Below are 19,324 nucleotides of genomic sequence, written 5' to 3' on the forward strand. Positions count from 1 at the left end.
GTGTGTAGTAACGTGTGCGGTGGGGATAGGGGGGGGGGAAACATCTCTGCTGGCTACTGTATTCTGGGACAGTAGAGCGCCAGACCAGAGCGCACGTTGGGAGTCCATAAATAAAGTTCAATAATTGTGTTGAGCCAAAAAGTGTTTTGGGGGCGGACACAACCCCCTTCCTCAGGGCTTGGAAATGTTGAGAGCGAAACAATGGACTCGGAGCAGAAAAGCTCAGAATTTAAATCTTACTGCTAGGGATGCACCGATACCGGTTTTCGGTATCAAGTACAAGTACCAATGTTTTTTTCCGTTACTCGCCGATACCGGTTCCCCAATTATCAGGAAGTCGGGAAGTGGATGGTGACCCGTTGCCCGGTTTCTTGATTGCCTGTGAAGCCAGTGTTCTAGCGAAAGAACACCGGCTTCACTCGCCGAGGCTGCCTGGCTTCCTGAGCAATCAGGAAGCCAGGCGGCGAGTCATGAGGTACCATCCAGCTTCCTGATTGGTCAGGAAGCCAGGCTGCCTAGGAACAAGTGAAGCCGACAAGCACGTCATGACCCACCTCCCTGATTAGCTAGGAAGCCGGCGTCACTTGTTGCTAGGCAGCATGGCTTCATGACCAATCAGGAAGCCGAGAGGCGAGTCATGAGGTGCTGTCCGGCTTCCTGGTTGGTCAGGAAACCAGGCTTCCTAGCAACAAGTGAAGCCGGCTCCCTAGCCAATCAGGAAGCCGGGAGGCGGGTCATAACCCACTGCCCGGCTTTCTGATTGGAAAGGATGCCGGCTCCATGCTCTCTTGCCTCTACTGGTATCGGAGGCAAGTATCCAAGCATCTGGGCAAGTACGAGTACAAATAATCGGTATCGGCACCGATACCAATAGTAGTATCAGCATCGGTGCATGCCCAGTTACTGCAGCTATGGGTAGTTATACCAAAATGTATAAATTGCAGGCGGTGATTGCCCATTAGAAGATTACTCCTCTACTACTATTTCAGTGACAACTCAAAATGTTGGCATTCCCACCACTTAAAGTCCCAGTAACAATGGTCACCAGGACAAATAGAGAGCAGTAAAAGGTTCTAACCATCCACACTCCATCATAACAAAAAGGTTTTGGCTTTCGATGCAAATTAAGACTCGAGCCTTCTGAGGAGGATGGTGTTCTAGGTGTGTATCATAACAAAGAATGCTTCTTTTGGATGAAAGGGCTGTGGACTTTCTACCACAATTTATGGGGTTATATTGTGCGCCAATTTTAGATTCAACGCCATCTAATAAAGAGAGGCCAACAGGTTTAGCTTTTTATTACTTCCCGGGGACACGACCAAACGCACGTTTTTAGTAGAGTCCACATCACGCTCTAACCTTCTCTCCTGTATGCGAGAAATAAAAGTTCTTAATGAGGTTTCTTCTGTATCATTATTACCTGACAAGGAGATGAGTGGAACGCTCATGGTAGAGCGTCTACTCATATGACCAAAACAGATTTCACATAGAACGTGTCTTTAAAGGAGGACTGTGAGGCGAGTGAAAATCATTCAGCCTCATAGTTCGAGCCGACGTGTGACAATGAAACTGTCACAGGTCGGCTCAATAGATCGGGAGGTGAGAGAACACATAGCGTCACTTGCTCACTTTTCGATCTATCCCTGCAGAGAGGCGTGACTGTAACTCACTGCTCCCTGCAGGAATTACCCCCCCCCCCCCCTCCCCGATCCTCCAGTGCTGACTGGCAGATCGGACGGGGAAAGGTACAGCTGGCTCTGCCTCTAGATAGGCAGAGCCAGCTGTCAATCACTCAGCTGGGTGGATCCAGACAGTAATGTCGGGATCCGTTCCCGGCTGCGGCGTCTCAGTATACTGCGAGCTGTAGCTCCCTATATACTGAGCTTTGGGTAACGGGAGGACGCTAGTTTTTGTTCTCCTGTTACCCGTAAGAGAAGTATGGGGAAAAACACTGACCCCATAGTTCTCCTTTAATGGAATTTCACCTCATTACGAACACGCAACACACACTGAAAAGTCTGTACTGATTCATCGATACGAGATCGTATTGGTCTATTCTCGCTGAAGAAAGGGTCCGGTTCTTTCACCCCCGGCACGGCTCAGAAGCATCTGTGAATTTGGCCATTCTCCTTCATTAATCAAGCTCACGGGCTGATAGCTAAAACATCAAAATGAATTCTCTCCTCGTGAAAAATTATCAAAGGTTGAACGAATCTCACATTAATATTGCATTGTTTATATATATATTCAGTATATAAAATATGTATATTCAGCCTAAAATAAGTTTCAGGAAAAAAAAAAAAAGAAGGTGTTTGGCATTTTTGTTTCGATCTACATCTGTATATTAATGTTCCTGCTTGCCCCAGATTCTAAATCATCAGAAGCGCTACAGCCTATTTTCCGTCCTGTCGAACTCAGCAGCAGATGTTTTCATTGCATTGTGTCTTGGATGTCGCATTGACGTCATAAAGCTCAAATTATATACCCTTTGTCTCTTTAAAAGGATATCTGAAAAATGTTTAAAGGTGCAGTCCCATAACAAGCACACGCAAATCAGCCTAGGGATAATAAAAATGCACATGCAGCAGGTACACTCAATCAGCATCAGAACTGCTTCTCTTCCCATACAAGTCTACGGGAATGCAAAAGCAGCTCAATTACAAGTCAAACCTGCAATGCATTCTGAATGCTCTCCGAAGCATCTCAAACCGTCAAAAGTACCTGGCATTGGCCCATCGACAGTATGTCCGAAGTCTGTTGATTCGGGATACAGCAGGTACACTCATTGTAAATTACTTCTGTGAGCATCAGAACGGCTTCTCTTCCCGTACAAGTCTACGGGAATGCAAAAGCAGCTTGAAGCAGGTCAAATGTACCTGCAATGCATTCTGAATGCTCTCCGGAGCATATCCAACTGTCAAAAGCACCTTGCGTTGGCCCATCGACACATGTCCGAAGTCTGCTGATACGGGATACAGCAGGTACACTCAATGTAAATGGCCTTGGTCAGCATCAGAACTGCTTCTCTTCCCATACAGGAATGCAAAAGCAGCTTGAAGCAGGTCAATTACAAGTCAAATGCACCTGCAATGCATTCTAAATGATCTCAGAAGCATCTCAAAGTGTCAAAAGCACCTTGCATTGGCCCATCGACACATGTCCGAAGTCTGTTGATTCGGGATACAGCAGGTACACTCATTGTAAATTACTTCTGTGAGCATCAGAACGGCTTCTCTTCCCATACAAGTCTACGGGAATGCAAAAGCAGCTGGAAGCAGGTCAACTGCAAGTCAAATGCAACTGCAATGCATTCTAAATGATCTCAGAAGCATTTCAAAGTGTCAAAAGCACCTGGCATTGGCAGATGACTTAAGTCTGTTGATTCGGGATACAGCAGGCACACTCAATGTAAATGGCTTTGCTCAGCATCAGAACTGCTTCTGTTCCCATACAAGTCTATGGGAATGCCAAAGCAGCTTGAAGCAGGTCAACTGCAAGTCAAATGCGCCTGATCTCAGAAGCATTTCAAACTGTCAAAAGCACCAGGCGTTGGCCCATCGACACAAGCCCTACGTTTGTTGATATGGGCTCAGGGGCTACCCATAGCCATTAAGATCTAAGAGATTGGATCATGCTGAGCTGACTGTTTGTCTAAGAGGGATCATTTATATGAAAGATCTTTGATGGATAAATGCCGCTAGGTAAAGCAATCAGCATGGCTGGATTTGTAGGCCAACAATCCTTAAAAGGAGAACTATGAGGTGAGTGCTTTTCACTCACCTCATAGTTCTAGCCGACCTGTGACAATGAGACTGTCACAGGTCGGCTCAGTAGATCGGGAGGTGAGAGAACACATACCGCCGCTCGCTCACTTCTCGATCCTGTCACGGCTCTCTGCCGTGACAGGGGGAGGGGCTGGATTCCCCTCTCCGATCTGCCAGCGCTGACTGGCGGAACGGACGGGGGAGGGGGGCGGGCACAGCTGGCTCTGCCTCTAGATAGGCAGAGCCAGCTGTCACTCACGCAGCTGGGCGGATCCCGTCATCTACGTCGGGATCCGCTTCGGCGTCTCAGTATACCGCGAGCTGTAGCTCCCTATATACTGAGCTTAGGGTGACGGGAGGACGCTAGTTTGTGTCCTCTCGTGACCCTGAGGAGAACTATGGGGAAAAACACTGACATAGTTCTCCTTTAACAAGATAGGCACCAACTAAATATGCTAACCTAGGAATCCTAATCAGATCTACATGCAATACGATGCATATAAAGCAACTTGGCTTTAAGGGGCCGAATCTTATAAATCATAAGCCGGTCCAGTGCCGTTTGCATGCCACTGAATGGAGCGGAGCAGCAATGGAAATTGCTATGCTCTTCAGCTCGGTCTACTGGTGGGAATGTTGTGCGAATGGCATTCATAGTTACATAGTACATTTGCCCAGCATTTAGCCAGTGGTTGAGTTTTTACTGCTTCCGACCACCCACCTAAAAGCCAACATGATGGTCTCTCAGGCTTGAGCGCATGCCATGGGCGCGGTGCTTTGCGTCTCTGCAAGTTTCATACCACACGTCACAAATTAACAATAAGAGCCGCGCTGTGTGAATGAATCTACAAAAGTGTCGGATATAGTACATACTGGCCGTGAAATAAATGTGATACAATGTGTAAAAAGTGCAAATCAAAGAAGAAACGCATGTGTATAACATGCACCTCAGTGTTAATACATTGCTACTAAATATCCATAATGAAAAATCACTTTTGTAGATTAATTCACACAGCGCGGCTTTTATTATTAATTCTATACTGTACAGGTGAAACTGGAATAATTAGAATATCGTGCAAAGTTCATTTATTTCACTAATGCAACTTAAAAGGTGAAACTAATATACGAGAGAGACTCATTACATGCAAAGCAAGATAGTTCAAGCCGTGATTTGTCATCATTGTGATGATTATGGCTTACAGCTCATGAAAACCCCAAGAACCCCAAAAAAGTAGATTATTACATGCAATCAATAAAACAAGGATTGTGCATAGAACAATATCGGACCTCTGAAAAGTACAAGCATGCATATGTACTCAGGACTTGGTTTGGGCCCCTTTTGCAGCACTTACTGCAATTACTTTTGCACGATATTCTAATTATTCGAGTTTCACCTCTATATCTGACCACACAGATTTCAGCTGCTGCTTAACTCGATTGGAGTAGTGGCGCGAGGTTTCACATTAATTCATACCACACGTCACGTTCGGCAGGTACTGCTTGCCAAATGCGACAATTGCAATAAATGGGCCTGCGCCACAAACGATTGCCAGTGGTGGCAAGCCTGCTATGCTCAAAATCCCCACAGGCATTCAGGAGGCAGCAGTATCGCCTGCTGAATGCCTGTCAACCGTCCTCCAAAAAGCAATCCACCGCGGATCAACTCTCAGAGAGAAGGCAGAGACCACGACCATGCGATCGAGGCCTTACCGGGGCGAACCACGTTCCAACTTCCAACCCTACGGATCACAAAAAAAAAGCACTCATTCAACCACGACAGACAACGGAATGTGGGACCGCACCTTTAAATGGGAAGATTCAAGTGTAGCTTCACAAAGCACATGGAGAGAGAGCGGACTAACTACAATGTGAACATCTGCTTTAAAGTTCACAAATAAATTGAAAAGTACTACAGTAAATGAGTGGTTATGAAGAACTGAAAACACAGACTGAAAGGCTGCAGAAAATGCTAGTTCTCTGAAAAAGTTATCATCGTTTGGTTGTGAAGAGCATTTTATTGGCTCTCGGGCGGACGGATCAAGTGGAGCAGCATGCTAACAATGGCTTGGAGATACCCAAAGTGACACTGGGAGCTGCTGTGCTAAACAATGTTTAATTGTTCCTACTATCTTCTCCTCTGAATGGACAGCTAGGACAGAGCGGATTATGGAGATAGCGGGTGTGAAAAATACAAGGCCAGCTTATATATATTGAACATATAGACAGACGGTGACCTTTTTAAATATGGCAAGTGTTTGTGCACCCTCACATGAGTATCGAGGCCGAAGGAATTCGGACTGTTCTTCGTCTACGTAGCCAAGCCTAAAACTAAACCAAACCTTGGCTTTCTCAAGTCAACAGTCCTCAATACAAAGATATGCCAATTTTCACTAACCAAGGGCAATTAGTTTTAAAATTTGCTGCAATTAGATCTGTGAAAAAAATTAAAGTGACATTAAACCCTCAGATTTTTTAACATAAAACAATACTGTAATGTGCGCCTTACTGTAATCCATGGTTGTTTCCCTTCTCTTTGCTGCTCTTCCTTTTAAATCCGTATCTCTTCTCATGCTGGGGCAGAACTTCTGTTTTGCAGCAGACTGCCTTGTCTCTGGAATGGATACACGGTGTCTGTGTGTAGGTTCGCAACCTGAGCCAGCACTACAGGAAGAGGCAATGAAGCCGCGATAGAAAGGGTCGGTGAACTCTGAACTTGTAAATATGGATTAAAAGCCCCTTCTGTGAATTACAGATCGACTAAATGTCGTCTGTTCCCATCGTAATTGCTACGAATAAAATATAAGGTTGCTGTAAATTAAAAAATACTTCATGGGAGGGTCAACAAACACTGCAGAAACATGACTGGCAAGCCCTATGACAGCACACGTTTGCCTCAACAAACCACAACCCTGACCAAAAATATGTCACAATCCATGCTTTGCCTCCCAGTGTACTGTGGTGGGCATCCGGGTGCGCTTATGTATGTACTATACTAGCAGTATCGTCTTGCAGCCAGTCAGCATCTGTGTACAAAATCCTATCAGAAAGTACAGATGAAAGGATCATGGGGTGAGGGCAAGAAGAGAGAGAGAGAGAGAGACTTGCATCAGACTATCTTGTACATTAACATCATTAGAATGAAGTGTCTTCATGCTCTGCTTGGAGGCTAAGTCCAGACATTTTCCACAAGGGCTTTCATTTTGGGTAAGAGGCTTTTATGTTCCGGGGACCAGTTGCGCATACTCAATAGATACCTCATCACAAAATACACTGCCTGACGCCCCCCCCCCAAAAAAAGTCACACACTCTAAATATTTTATTGGACCCCCTTTAGCTTTAATATGGCACGCATTCCCCGTGTCAGTGTATTGATAAGCTTATGCAATGTCACAACATTTATTTCCATCCAGAGTTGCATACGTTGTCCTAGATCTTGTAGTGATGATGGGAGAGTCAGACCAGTCTTAAAGTCTTAAAGTCTTCTCCAGCACATCCCAAAGATCCTCAATGGGGTTAAGGACTGGACTCTGTGGTGGCCAATCCATGTGTGACAATGATGTCTCATGCTCCCTGAACCGCTCTTTCACAATCTGAGCCCGATGAATCCTGGCATTGTCATCTTGGAATATGGCCAATGTGCCATCAGGAAAGAAAAAACTAGGGAAGCACCAATACCAGTATTTCGGTATCGAGTACAGATATTTTATTTTTTTGGTACTCACTGATACCGAGTACCGGAAGTCCCATTCAGGAAGCCAGACGGCATGTACTGACTTCACCACCTGGCTTCCGGATTAGCTGGGAAGCCGCCCCCATGCATTGAGATGGTCATGAGGTGACCAATGAGCATGAAGCCGGCTTCCGATCAATCAGAAAGCCGGGCGCTGCGTCATTTCACGGCGCTTGGCTTCCTGATTGGCCAGCTTTCAACCCAACCAGGAAGCCCGGGCAGCGCGTCATTACACGCCGCCAAGCTTCCCGATTGGCCGGAAAGCCGGCTCCATGCTCTCTCGTCACGAGTGAAGAGCGAGCATGGAGTCGGCTTCCCGGCCAATCAGGAAGCCGGGCAGCGCGTCATCCAAACCTCTGTTTTTAAGCTTAGTGTGAGACAAGCTAGCTTGTGAGTGTGCCAGGAAAACATTTTGCTCTATTACACGCTGCCCGGCTTCCTGATGGGCCGGGAAGCCGACTCCATGCTCGCTCTTCACTCGTGACGAGAGAGCATGGAGCCGGCTTTCCGGCCAATCGGGAAGCTTGGCGGCGTGTAATGACGCGCTGCCCGGCTTCCTGATGGGCCGGGAAGCCGACTCCATGCTCGCTCTTCACTCGTGACGAGAGAGCATGGAGCCGGCTTTCCGGCCAATCGGGAAGCTTGGCGGCGTGTAATGACGCGCTGCCCGGCTTCCTGATGGGCCGGGAAGCCGACTCCATGCTCGCTCTTCACTCGTGACGAGAGAGCATGGAGCCGGCTTTCCGGCCAATCGGGAAGCTTGGCGGCGTGTAATGACGCGCTGCCCGGCTTCCTGATGGGCCGGGAAGCCGACTCCATGCTCGCTCTTCACTCGTGACGAGAGAGCATGGAGCCGGCTTTCCGGCCAATCGGGAAGCTTGGCGGCGTGTAATGACGCGCTGCCCGGCTTCCTGATGGGCCGGGAAGCCGACTCCATGCTCGCTCTTCACTCGTGACGAGAGAGCATGGAGCCGGCTTTCCGGCCAATCGGGAAGCTTGGCGGCGTGTAATGACGCGCTGCCCGGGCTTCCTGGTTGGGTTGAAAGCTGGCCAATCAGGAAGCCGGGCAGCGTGTAATAGAGCAAAATGTTTTCCTGGCACACTCACAAGCTAGCTTGTCTCACACTAAGCTTAAAAACAGAGGTTTGGATGACGCGCTGCCCGGCTTCCTGATACAGGAAGTATAGAGCTAGGCATCGGAGCATTTGGGCGAGTACGAGTACTCACCCAAATACTCGGCACCGATACCAGTATCTGTATTGGTGCACCCCTAAAAAACCCTATTGATGGCAAAAACCTATTGATGTCATCAGAGAAGAAAAAACCCATTGATGGAAAAACCTGGTCATTCAGTATATTCAGGTCGGCAGCTGACCTCAATTTTTGGGCATATAGGGTTCCTGAACCTAGACCTCTAATCCAATGGAAGGCTCTGACCTATTTGCTTAGCTAAATCCCGGTGGTGACTTTGTTTTTGGCCAGGCCGTGCACATTGGATATTAATATGTGCCAAGTGCCATAGCTAGACGCGTTTTATCATATCTTATATTTTACATTATGCGACCATGTACATGTGTTTTTCGGATGTCACCAAGACATTTTCCCAAAACCTTTATATGTGATCGCTGCTCATCAGAGATGGCTTTTTGACCCATACAACAGGAAGCCAATAGAAAAAAAAAACAAGTCCGGGTTACAGACATAATCCTATACAGGCACCTCTAGCCACTATCACCATTTGACACAGGCCTAATACACAGGTCTTAGGAAAAAGTATTCAACCCTTTGGAAGTCATCGTGTTTTATTGTCGTAGCTCTTTGAATTGAAACTTCCACACGAATTTAAAAGCAGATTTCTGTTTTATGCCACGATAATGAGCGGTGTCATCTTGATGGAGGGGTATATTCCGGCAAATCGGCTATTACGCGTTTTGTTTTTTCATTGTAATATAAAAGACAATGAAGCTGTTTTACTAGGGGGCCACTTACACTCTACTGCATTGCGTTAGCACTTGCTAGCATGCCCGTTGCCTGCTTTTTTTGAGATGCAGTGCTATTTATTCTGAATGGTACACCAAAATATCTTGCAGACGGATGGCGCGTTACGGCGCAAGGCAACGTACTAATGTGCTGCCAAAAAAAGCTCCATGTTCCAGTGCATTAGGTAGCCCATTAAAATAATCGCACGTCAACGTGCATTTACGCAATTAAACGAACAGCTGTGAATGGGCCCTAAAAGGAGTTAAGAGTTTTTACTCAAAAGATTGTAGCTGCGTTTCACTTTAAATGCCCATTTATGTGCAAATGAAAAAACAGGAATTTGCATGATTTCCACATGATTGGGTCATTGAAGTGAATCTTCGCTTTAGTTCAGCACTGATTGAGCAGCAGGAAGGAGTGGGGAAAGAGCACTGGTGAGGCGAGTACAAGGGGGCTGAGCGTCTCTCTTTGCTGAGACACTGTAAGGCACATGTGTCAAACTCAAGGCCCAAGGGCCGAATCCGGCCCACCAGGCCATTTCCTAGACTTCTACTTTCAGATCTAGGTAATAAGTTACTACTAAAACCCGTGATAAATCGAATGCAGAGGCCGATAAAGATTAGATACATTTATATGGTCTTACAGATACCATAATGTTGATGCGGCCCTCGATTAAATTGAGTTTGACACCCCTGGGTGACCGTGTCTCTTTAAGGAGACCCTCTCTCAAGGGCAATTATTTAAACCAGAATCTACCTATAAGATATTATGTGCACTTGATGTATTTAGATATTTTCCTGTAAAAGCTCCCCTTGTGTGGACATCCAAAGGCCCAGAGACCTCTCCTGGGTGCCGCCATCTTGGATGTGATGTCAGCAGCCCCAGCAGACTTGGAGCTGTCACTCTAGTGACACTCTATAGCAGGAGTAGGCAAACTCCAGCCCCCCAGCTGTTGTGAAACTAAAAACTCCACCATGCATCTGCCTCTGGGAGTCATGCCTGTGGCTGTCATTCTTGCAAAGCCTAACAGGAGCTGCAGTTGCACCACAGCTGAGGGACCAGAGTTTTGCTACCCTTGCCACAGCTGGATGGCTGGCGTTCACCTACCCCTACCACAGCCGGAAGGCTGGAGTATGCCTACCTCTACCACAGCTGGATGGTGGGCATTTGCCTACCCCTACCACAGCTGGATGGTCGGCATTTGCCTACCACAGCTGGATGGCTGGAGTTCACCTACCCCTACCACAGCTGGATGGTCGGCATTTGCCTACCCCTACCACAGCTGGATGGTCGGCATTTGCCTACCACAGCTGGATGGCTGGCGTTTACCTACCCCTACCACAGCTGGATGGCTGGCGTTCACCTACCACAGCTGGATGGCTGGAGTCCGCCTTCCCCTACCACAGCTGGATGGTCGGCATTTGCCTACCCCTACCACAGCTGGATGGTCGGCATTTGCCTACCACAGCTGGATGGCTGGCGTTCACCTACCCCTACCACAGCTGGATGGCTGGCGTTCACCTACCCCTACTACAGCTGGATGGTCGGCATTTGCCTACCACAGCTGGATGGTCGGCATTTGCCTACCAAAGCTGGATGGTCGGCATTTGCCTACCCCTACCACAGCTGGATGGTCGGCATTTGCCTACCACAGCTGGATGGCTGGCATTCACCTACCACAGCTGGATGGCTGGCATTCACCTACCTCTACCACAGCCGGAAGGCTGGAGTATGCCTACCCCTACCACAGCTGGATGGCTGGCATTTGCCTACCACAGCTGGATGGTCAGGGTTTGCCTACCACAGCTGGATGGCCGGGGTTTGTGTACCCCTAACACAGCTGGAGGACCGGCGTTTACCTACCCTACCACAGCTGGGGTTTGGCTATCCCTACCACAGTTGGAAGACCGGCGTTTGTCTACCACAGCTGGATGGCCAAAGTCTGTCTACCCCTACTACATCTGGATGGCCGGAGTTTGCCTACCCGTACCACAGCTTGATGGCCGGGCGTTTACCTACCCCTACCACAGCTGGAGTATGCCTACCCCTACCACAGTTGGATGGCCGGTGTTTGCCTACCACAGCTGGATGGTCAAGGTTTGCCTACCCCCTACCACAGCTGGAAGGCTGGAGTTTGCCTACCCCAACCACAGCTGGATGGCCGGCGTTTGCTCCTCCTGGTCCATAGTATGTTCCTTCTCCAGAAGCTACAAAAAATGTTTTCTAGGTAGGTCATGTGGTGAGAGGAGGGGTGGAGGAGCTAAGTCAGCACACAGTAATTAGACACTCCCAGAAGAGAAGAGGGCAATGATGCACAAGGAGGGACTGCGCTTTGGAATCGACTTCCTGGAGTAGTCAAATCTTTCCAGCACATCGCAAGTGAATCTTAAAAAAAAGGAAAAAGGGAAAATCTCTGCAACTAAGCAGTGAAACACTTTATTTGTTTGTGCTTTTACCTGCAAGTTGGTGACAGAGTCTCTGTAAGTCGCTCCATTTTGCAGAGATCTGTTTTCACTAAAAGTCTATATCTGTGTAAAATAAATGGAAGCCCAAAAACGAAATTCAATGTGGCTGTAACAAGCAGAACATTTTCTAGTGTTGTCAACAGCAATACACATTTAGCTCCATTACAGTTGCCTGCTGGCTCCTCGGCGAGCTCCCGAGTTCTATATTCATCTGTCTAGCCCGGATAGGAGATGCGCAGAAGGTCCCCTCACATAACAAAAGCAAATCGCCAGGAGAATTATCTAAAAATCGGGGTCAGCTCATGAAGACACAAGCATCATTCTGACTGCATGAAATACACACAGGACAAGTCCACTGCACCTAGGCCGCTCGGTGTTGTTAGGATATAGATTAGCATAGTCAAAAACCATACCTCAGGAAATATTGGTCAGTTATACCCTTAGCATGATGGTAGCGTGATTTGTAGAAGGGAATACAGATACAACACATGAGCAATAGAATACAGAGCAAAATACTATAAATACTCTAGCAGACTTTAAAAAAAATCCAGCGCATGGGATCAATAAAATGACAGTTAATGTGCAATAATGGCATTTAAAAGACTAATAAATCTAAGAAACGTATATATATATATATATAAGGGTGCACAACATATATGTATGCATGTGTATAAAGAATATATAGATCTCTATATACTGTATGTATAAAAGATATATATATTGTATCCGATTGAAGGCAGCTGCATAATTCAGTATCTATCCTGCAGCCTGAAAGCATAGAACAATGTCTGCCAGTCTTCCTGATTGGCTGGGGAGCCAGCTCCATGAGCATAGAACCGACCGTCCCGACCAATTAGGAAGCTGGGCACCGTGTAATGAGTCGCTGCCCTGCTTCCTAATACCGGAAGCTCAGATATCGGGCTAGTACGAGTACTCACCCAAATACTCGGCATCGATACTAGTATTGGTGCATCCCTAGTTAAGATACTTGAATGCATTTTTAAGATTTAACTCTTGAAGGAGAACTATGAGGGGGGTGATTTTCACTCAGCCTCATAGATCTAGCCGGCCTGTGACAATGAAACTGTCGCACGTCGGCTCAATAGATCGGGAAGTGAGCGAACACATACCGGCGTTCGCTCACTTCTCGATGTATCCCTGCAGAGAGCCGTGACTGTCACTCACGGCTCCCTGCAGGGATTCCCCACCCTCCCCTGTCCGATCCTCCAGCGCTGACTGGCGGAACGGACGGGGGAAGGGGCGGGTACAGCTGGCTCTGCCTCTAGATACGCAGAGCCAGCTGTCACTCACGCAGCTGGGCGGATCTCGACAGTAAAGTCGGGATCCGTCCCGGCTGCGGCGGTCTCAGTATACCGCGAGCTATAGCTCCCTATATACTGAGCTTTGGGTGACGGGAGGACGCTAGTTTTTGTCCTCCCGTTACCCTTAGGAGAACTATGGGAAAAGCCCTAACCCCATAATTCTCCTTTAAGTTTAGTGTCACTTCAATACTAGAGTTTAAGAATCTGTAAGCCAGGGTACTTCTTCTGCATCCATTACCAGATGATCAAAACCTTGTTCACCAGAATGGCACTGTATGGTTTTTTTCTATTGCCTTCCATTGACTACATGCTTTGGCCACCCTCGTACACCGCCTTGCACCTTCACCATTGACTAACTTGACTTGTGTAGCCCAAGCTGAAATCTCCACACCCCCCGTGGTGTGCAAAAGTCACAGCAGAAGAGTGTTAGGAAAGAACCTGAAGACAAAGTTGAATTGTAACTATAGCTATAGAATGGACATCCATTACAAAACTGCCAACGGAAAGCGGCCTGTGCGTGTTTTTTTTATCACCACCAGCATGCTCTGCGTAGTATCTGCATTCCCCCTGGGTAGTGTATACAATGTCTACAATGTCACCAATAGTTCTATTTCAAGCACGGAAGAATGTAAACAATTAACTTCTTTAATTAGCTTTGATTCTTCCCAGATGGTCCCAATGACTTTTTTTTTTTCCTTCTTTCTTTCTTTTTTTTTAACTGACCAACATTTGACACTGTATAGCCGATGTTTGTGGGAAGGACAGAAAATAGAGGGTGGGCTAGAGATGGGAGGAGCGACAGGGAGTCCGTCTTGCCCAGGTGGGCTGGCTGCCTCAGTTGACATGACAGAGTGTGGCCTGTTGGTCAAAGGTCTGACATAGGGTCCAGTGTTGCTTGGCAAGTTTCTAGGGACAGGCTTGGGAAGCTGAAGCGATTACAGACCATAAAATGAAGAAGGGGGAGGGGGGGAGAACAAGAGAAATAAAAAAAGAAAATCATGACCACATTAGTATTTATGAATTACCCAACCTCATAGCTGCTGCACGTACTGTTAAAGGTCTCATTTATTTTTTTTTTTTTTGAGAAAACCCACAAACAAGGCTTATTTTGTGTAACAGGAAATGCACTTGCTGTAACTCCGAGCTTCATTTTATTTGTTGTTACGGTAATAAAATGACAAGAGACAGCAGTGAGGTTGTGTAACAGAATCTGTTCAATACCAAAAAAAACGACAGACTTCAACGTAACATATGTAACATTTACTATCGTCTAACTATTTTAGTATCTGTGAGCAGATGAGAATATACAGACACTGGTCATAAAATAAACCGAACATCTCGAAAGTGATTTATTTCTCAACAAAAAGGAAACCAGAAAAATACCTCCACCTGATCCGTTTTCCTCTTCTCTGAATAGCGGAGACGTCAATATCACTTTTAAGGTTAATTTAGGCTCTTTTGAGTTTTGTATGATTAATAATGCATCTTCTGTGCATTGTTCCACGTGATAGGTCTCTTCTGTGAGTTTCTAAAGGGTTTAAGAAGTCAGTACAATGTTAGAAAGAATGTTACTCTGGCATTAGGGTTTAGCTTCTCAAAATTAGAAACAATGATTTAGAAATAACGGAGCTCAGTTCTTTAAAGGAGCACTGTGGGGTCAGGGCTTTTCCTCCATAGTTCTCCTCAGGGTAACGGGAGGACACAAACTAGCGGCCTCCCGTCACCCAAAGCTCAGTATATAGGGAGCTACAGCTCGCGGTATACTGAGACGCCGGAGCGGATCCCAACATCGATGTCGAGATCCGCCGAGCTGCGTGAGTGACAGCTGGCACTGCTTATCTAGAGGCAGAGCCAGCTGTACCCGCCCCCCTCCCCCGTCCGTTCCGCCAGTCAGCGCTGGCGGATCGGAGCTGGGAGGGGGGAATCCAGCCCCTCCCCTGTCGCTGCAGAGAGCCGTGACAGGATCGAGAGGTGAGCGAACCCGGTATGTGTTCGCTCACCTCCCGATCTACTGAGCCGACCTGTGACAGTCTCATTGTCACAGGTCGGCTAGAACTATGAGGCGAGCGAAAAGTACCCCCCCCTCCCCCTCATAGTTCTCCTTTAAGAACCCACGGGTGTAAGCAATCTGCTGCACGAGTTTACCCACCTAAAAAAAACATTTGTTCCCAAAAAATATCCATTTTGGGACATTGTGACACGTTTGAAATGATATTACACAGTAGCATTCCTTAGACACATACGTAAGAAGGAAAGAGTTGAGGACAAAGCGGTACCTTACCTGAATTTGCAGAGGAAGGTTTTCTCTGACCGTGGCTAACAAGCTCTCTGTTGGTTTTTCCTTACACAAGAGAACCAGTTCTAGATCCATATCATCTTTAATGAGTAAGCCTTTGGTAACCAGGCCAATTCTCATGACTCCGCAAAGCACCCGGCCACTGTCATCCCTAAAAAGACAAGAGACGTGTTTTTAAAATGACTGCAAAGCCATCTCCAGCAATTCCAATAATTTCTTCTCTCTCTCTCGACATCGGCAACCACGCGTTCACAGATAAAACTATAGAACGACGAAATGACTCCGTTACTGCAAAATGACTTTGTATGTTCAGCATCCAAACAGTTCCATTCTATTCCACCCTTCAAAAGTAATCCCGTCACAAACTTGTCCAAATCTGACCGAGCATATGGTGACACAATGCATAATCAGAGCTCAGCTTATGTAACCATCAGTAGGTCCAGAGATGTATTCAAATTTTGACATTTCTTGTAAAATTTGAGATTGGTCTCAGTACTTCTCCCTCCTGACCCTTCCTAATGGTCGATGAGGCTGCCCATCACATTCAAAGGACAAATAGGGAGGCTCAGGAGGTGAAGAGCCAAACCTCCCGTCCCTGAACGCAGGGAGCCGACCGGCTTGCGTTCCAGAGGGCGTACACTCTGGAACGCAGACTTTGTAGTGTGAACCGGCCCTCTCTCTCTCCCCTGTTTATATCTGCTGTCTCTTCTCTCCCTTTCTCTCGTCTGTCTTTTTTTACCTCCACTGCAGCAGCTTCCCGGATCTCCTCTCGTGCACCGGTGTCTTGTCCTCCCGCGGTGCTCGTGTGGCCGAAATTGCACACGGGGAGAGGTGTCCTGCCCCTTCCCGTCTGCAGCGTCTGACACATTCAGCCGCACAAGTACCGCGGGAGGATAGGAGAGCGGTCAGTGAGCCGATAGCGATCCACCAGTGCTCGCTTTGTGATCGACTGGTAGATCGCGATCGACCTAATGGGCACCACTGTGCTAAGGATACTTAGTTTCAAAAAAGTGGCAGTTGTTTTCAGCTGAGCCACGACATTTGAAAAGGACAGTCACGTGGCTAAAGCAAAGATCCTTTTCCTTGTGGTAAGGTGAGGTCTATAACTTGAGCCTAAATTGTCATATATAACTACAGTGAAAGGGTGAAAGAGTGAAAAGAGAAAGTGAAACAGTGAAAGAGATCTTATAAAGCAGCACACTCCTCTCCTTGCATTATAAAACAAAAATATCAAATGTTTCCATCACAAAAAATGTTACCAGGACAACGAGGCATATAAAACAAAAAGGTATTAAGAAGACACAAGAAACGTATACAAAATAAATACATTTTCAAGACATTGCCAATGAGGCAGCATGAGAGATAGAGATAGTGTGATATATATAGTGTGTGCATATATATATGTGTGTGTATATATATATAAAATGTGTGTGTGTGTACATATATATGTGTGTGTGTGTATATATATATACACACACATACATACACCACATATATATATACACACACACATATATATATATATATATGTGTGTACACACACACAAACGTAGATAGATATAGTCCATTATTTGAACAGTTCTTTGGTTCTCAACTGCAAATGCAACTGATCACTTAAATGATCAATAAAATTTAGCTTTGCTAAGCTTGACATGAGTAAATGATGTGGAGGCGTGGTCGAGTAGATAAGCCCCACCCCTTTTCCCAGCAGTCAGGGGGCCAAATTGGAGGGAGTAATTATATTTTCAAAAATGTGGATGGGATAGGGAGTGGAAATAGCCTTTAAGTCCTTGCAGGGCACCCTACCAGTCTTTTGGTGAAAAAAAGAATATAATTAATAAAAAATAATAAGCATATATATATATATATATATATGTAGCTGGGGCTGGATTACAGTTTATGCATCTGGGTGGGCAAGGTTGACAACATATCACATGTGTATATCATGGCCCCGGGAGAGTCAATGTGGACAGCATGCTAAATATTCTCCGGCTTGACAATACAAACGTAGCTTGCCTTTAGGCTAAACACAAATAGATGACCTTCAGGTTCGGATCAGAATGCTATTGAAAAAAAAAAGCAATAAAAAACAGAAATATGTGGAAAATCCAACCAATTTAAATTTTCATCCCTCACTTTTTATTATTATTATTTAATTTGATATTAATGACAGGGGCGTTAAATTGAGGGAGCAGGTTCCTCATAGACAAAATAAGAAGTGGTAGAGGCGAACTTGTAAACAATAAAAAGTCATCTGTGGCGCTATTATTAATTTCATGTGGAGAAATTACAGTGGGTTCCAAAATCCCACTGGGAAGATCATTCCACCTGAGCTGATGTATAATAGGTTCCTCGCAGAGGTGGAGAGTGCTTAGCCTGCAGGAAACAGTACGTTAGCTTGTCTCTAAGTACACTAACAACAGCAAAATAGGCCTCGCATCTGCTGTGTCAGCATCATCCCTTTCATTTAGACAACGCTGATGTGGGACTTGCAACCAGCCATAAGAAAATGTATTTAGTAATGCAAAATAAACACACAAAAAAAAAAGAAAAGTAATAACCCGAGTGGAAAAAACAACTGTGCGAGAATTAAAATTCATAATTTAATCCTGTTCCAGTTATAAAGAAACTCAACGCTCAGCAACCAGGAACGCAGCAAGAAAACACGTGACCTGCGTTTCCTACGAGATTCAAATGACTGAGATCAATAAAAGTGCCGGACGTCTTTCTGGATCAGGTTTGGCAATTAAAGGGTTATTAAACCCTTGCATGTTTTTGCATATATCTATCTCTCTCTCTCTATATATATATATATATATATTGCTTCTGACCTGAAGAAGAGAGGTTCACTCTCAAAAGCTTGTCTTGTATATATTTTGTTAGTCCAAAAAGAAATGTATCATCGCACACTGCAATACTATGTTTTTGTCTTTTTTGACATCTTGTCTACTGGACTAATACTGCTTACCCATTTATATTGCACTATATATATATACACATATACATACATACACATATATATATATATATTCATACACACAGTATATATTTATTAGAATCTTTCAAAGTTAAAAGGAGAACTATGAGGGGGGGGGTGCTTTTCACTCGCCTCATAGTTCTAGCCGACCTGTGATAATGAGACTGTCACAGGTCGGCTCAGTAGATCGGGAGGTGAGCGAACACATACCGGCGTTCGCTCACCTCTCTATCCTGTCGCGGCTCTCTGCCGTGACAGGGGAGGGGCTGGATTCCCCCCGCTCCGATCCGCCAGCGCTGACTGGCGGAACGGACGGGGAGGGTACAGCTAGCTCTGCCTCTAGATAGGCGGAGCCAGCTGTCACTCACGCAGCTGGGCGGATCCGGGCCCAATTGTCGGGATCCGCTTCAGCTGCGGCGTCTCAGTATACCGTGAGCTATAGCTCCCTATATACTGAGCTTAGGGTGACGGGAGGACGCTAGTTTGTGTCCTCCCGTTACCCTAAGGAGAACTATGGGGAAAGCCTTAACCCCATGGTTCTCCTTTAAATAGCATATCAACCCGGATGACATATTTAATAAAATGATTTGAATTTATACAATTATAACTCACAGATTGAACATGAACTGTATTTCATCTTCAGTATTCCATTATTTTCAAAAGTTTTTGCATTACCGAAATTAAAAACATTGCACCATACGTAGGACACCGTTTCACAGTAGTTTTGCTCTGGTGGAAGGAAATGGGATCAATAAAATACATGCTGCTGACCCCCTAATTCGAGGGTTAAACT

At 46.0% G+C, this 19,324-nt stretch overlaps 1 protein-coding gene across 1 annotated transcript in view; it reads right to left on the reverse strand.

Moving 5' to 3' along the window:
- STRBP (spermatid perinuclear RNA binding protein) overlaps positions 1-19,324 on the reverse strand; it is an 81,150-nt gene that overhangs the window by 48,339 nt on the left and 13,487 nt on the right. Inside the window, exons 3-4 of the mRNA XM_018570649.1 lie at positions 15,540-15,705; positions 14,642-14,786 (exon numbers count right to left, since the gene is read on the reverse strand). Of these exons, the coding sequence (XP_018426151.1) occupies positions 14,642-14,786; positions 15,540-15,705 (311 nt within the window). The remainder of the gene's footprint in view (positions 1-14,641; positions 14,787-15,539; positions 15,706-19,324) is intronic.

Source organism: Nanorana parkeri, unplaced genomic scaffold, assembly GCF_000935625.1.
Source record: "Nanorana parkeri isolate BGI_ZX_2015 unplaced genomic scaffold, ASM93562v1 scaffold1566, whole genome shotgun sequence".
In the NCBI taxonomy this organism is placed as follows: domain Eukaryota; kingdom Metazoa; phylum Chordata; class Amphibia; order Anura; family Dicroglossidae; genus Nanorana; species Nanorana parkeri.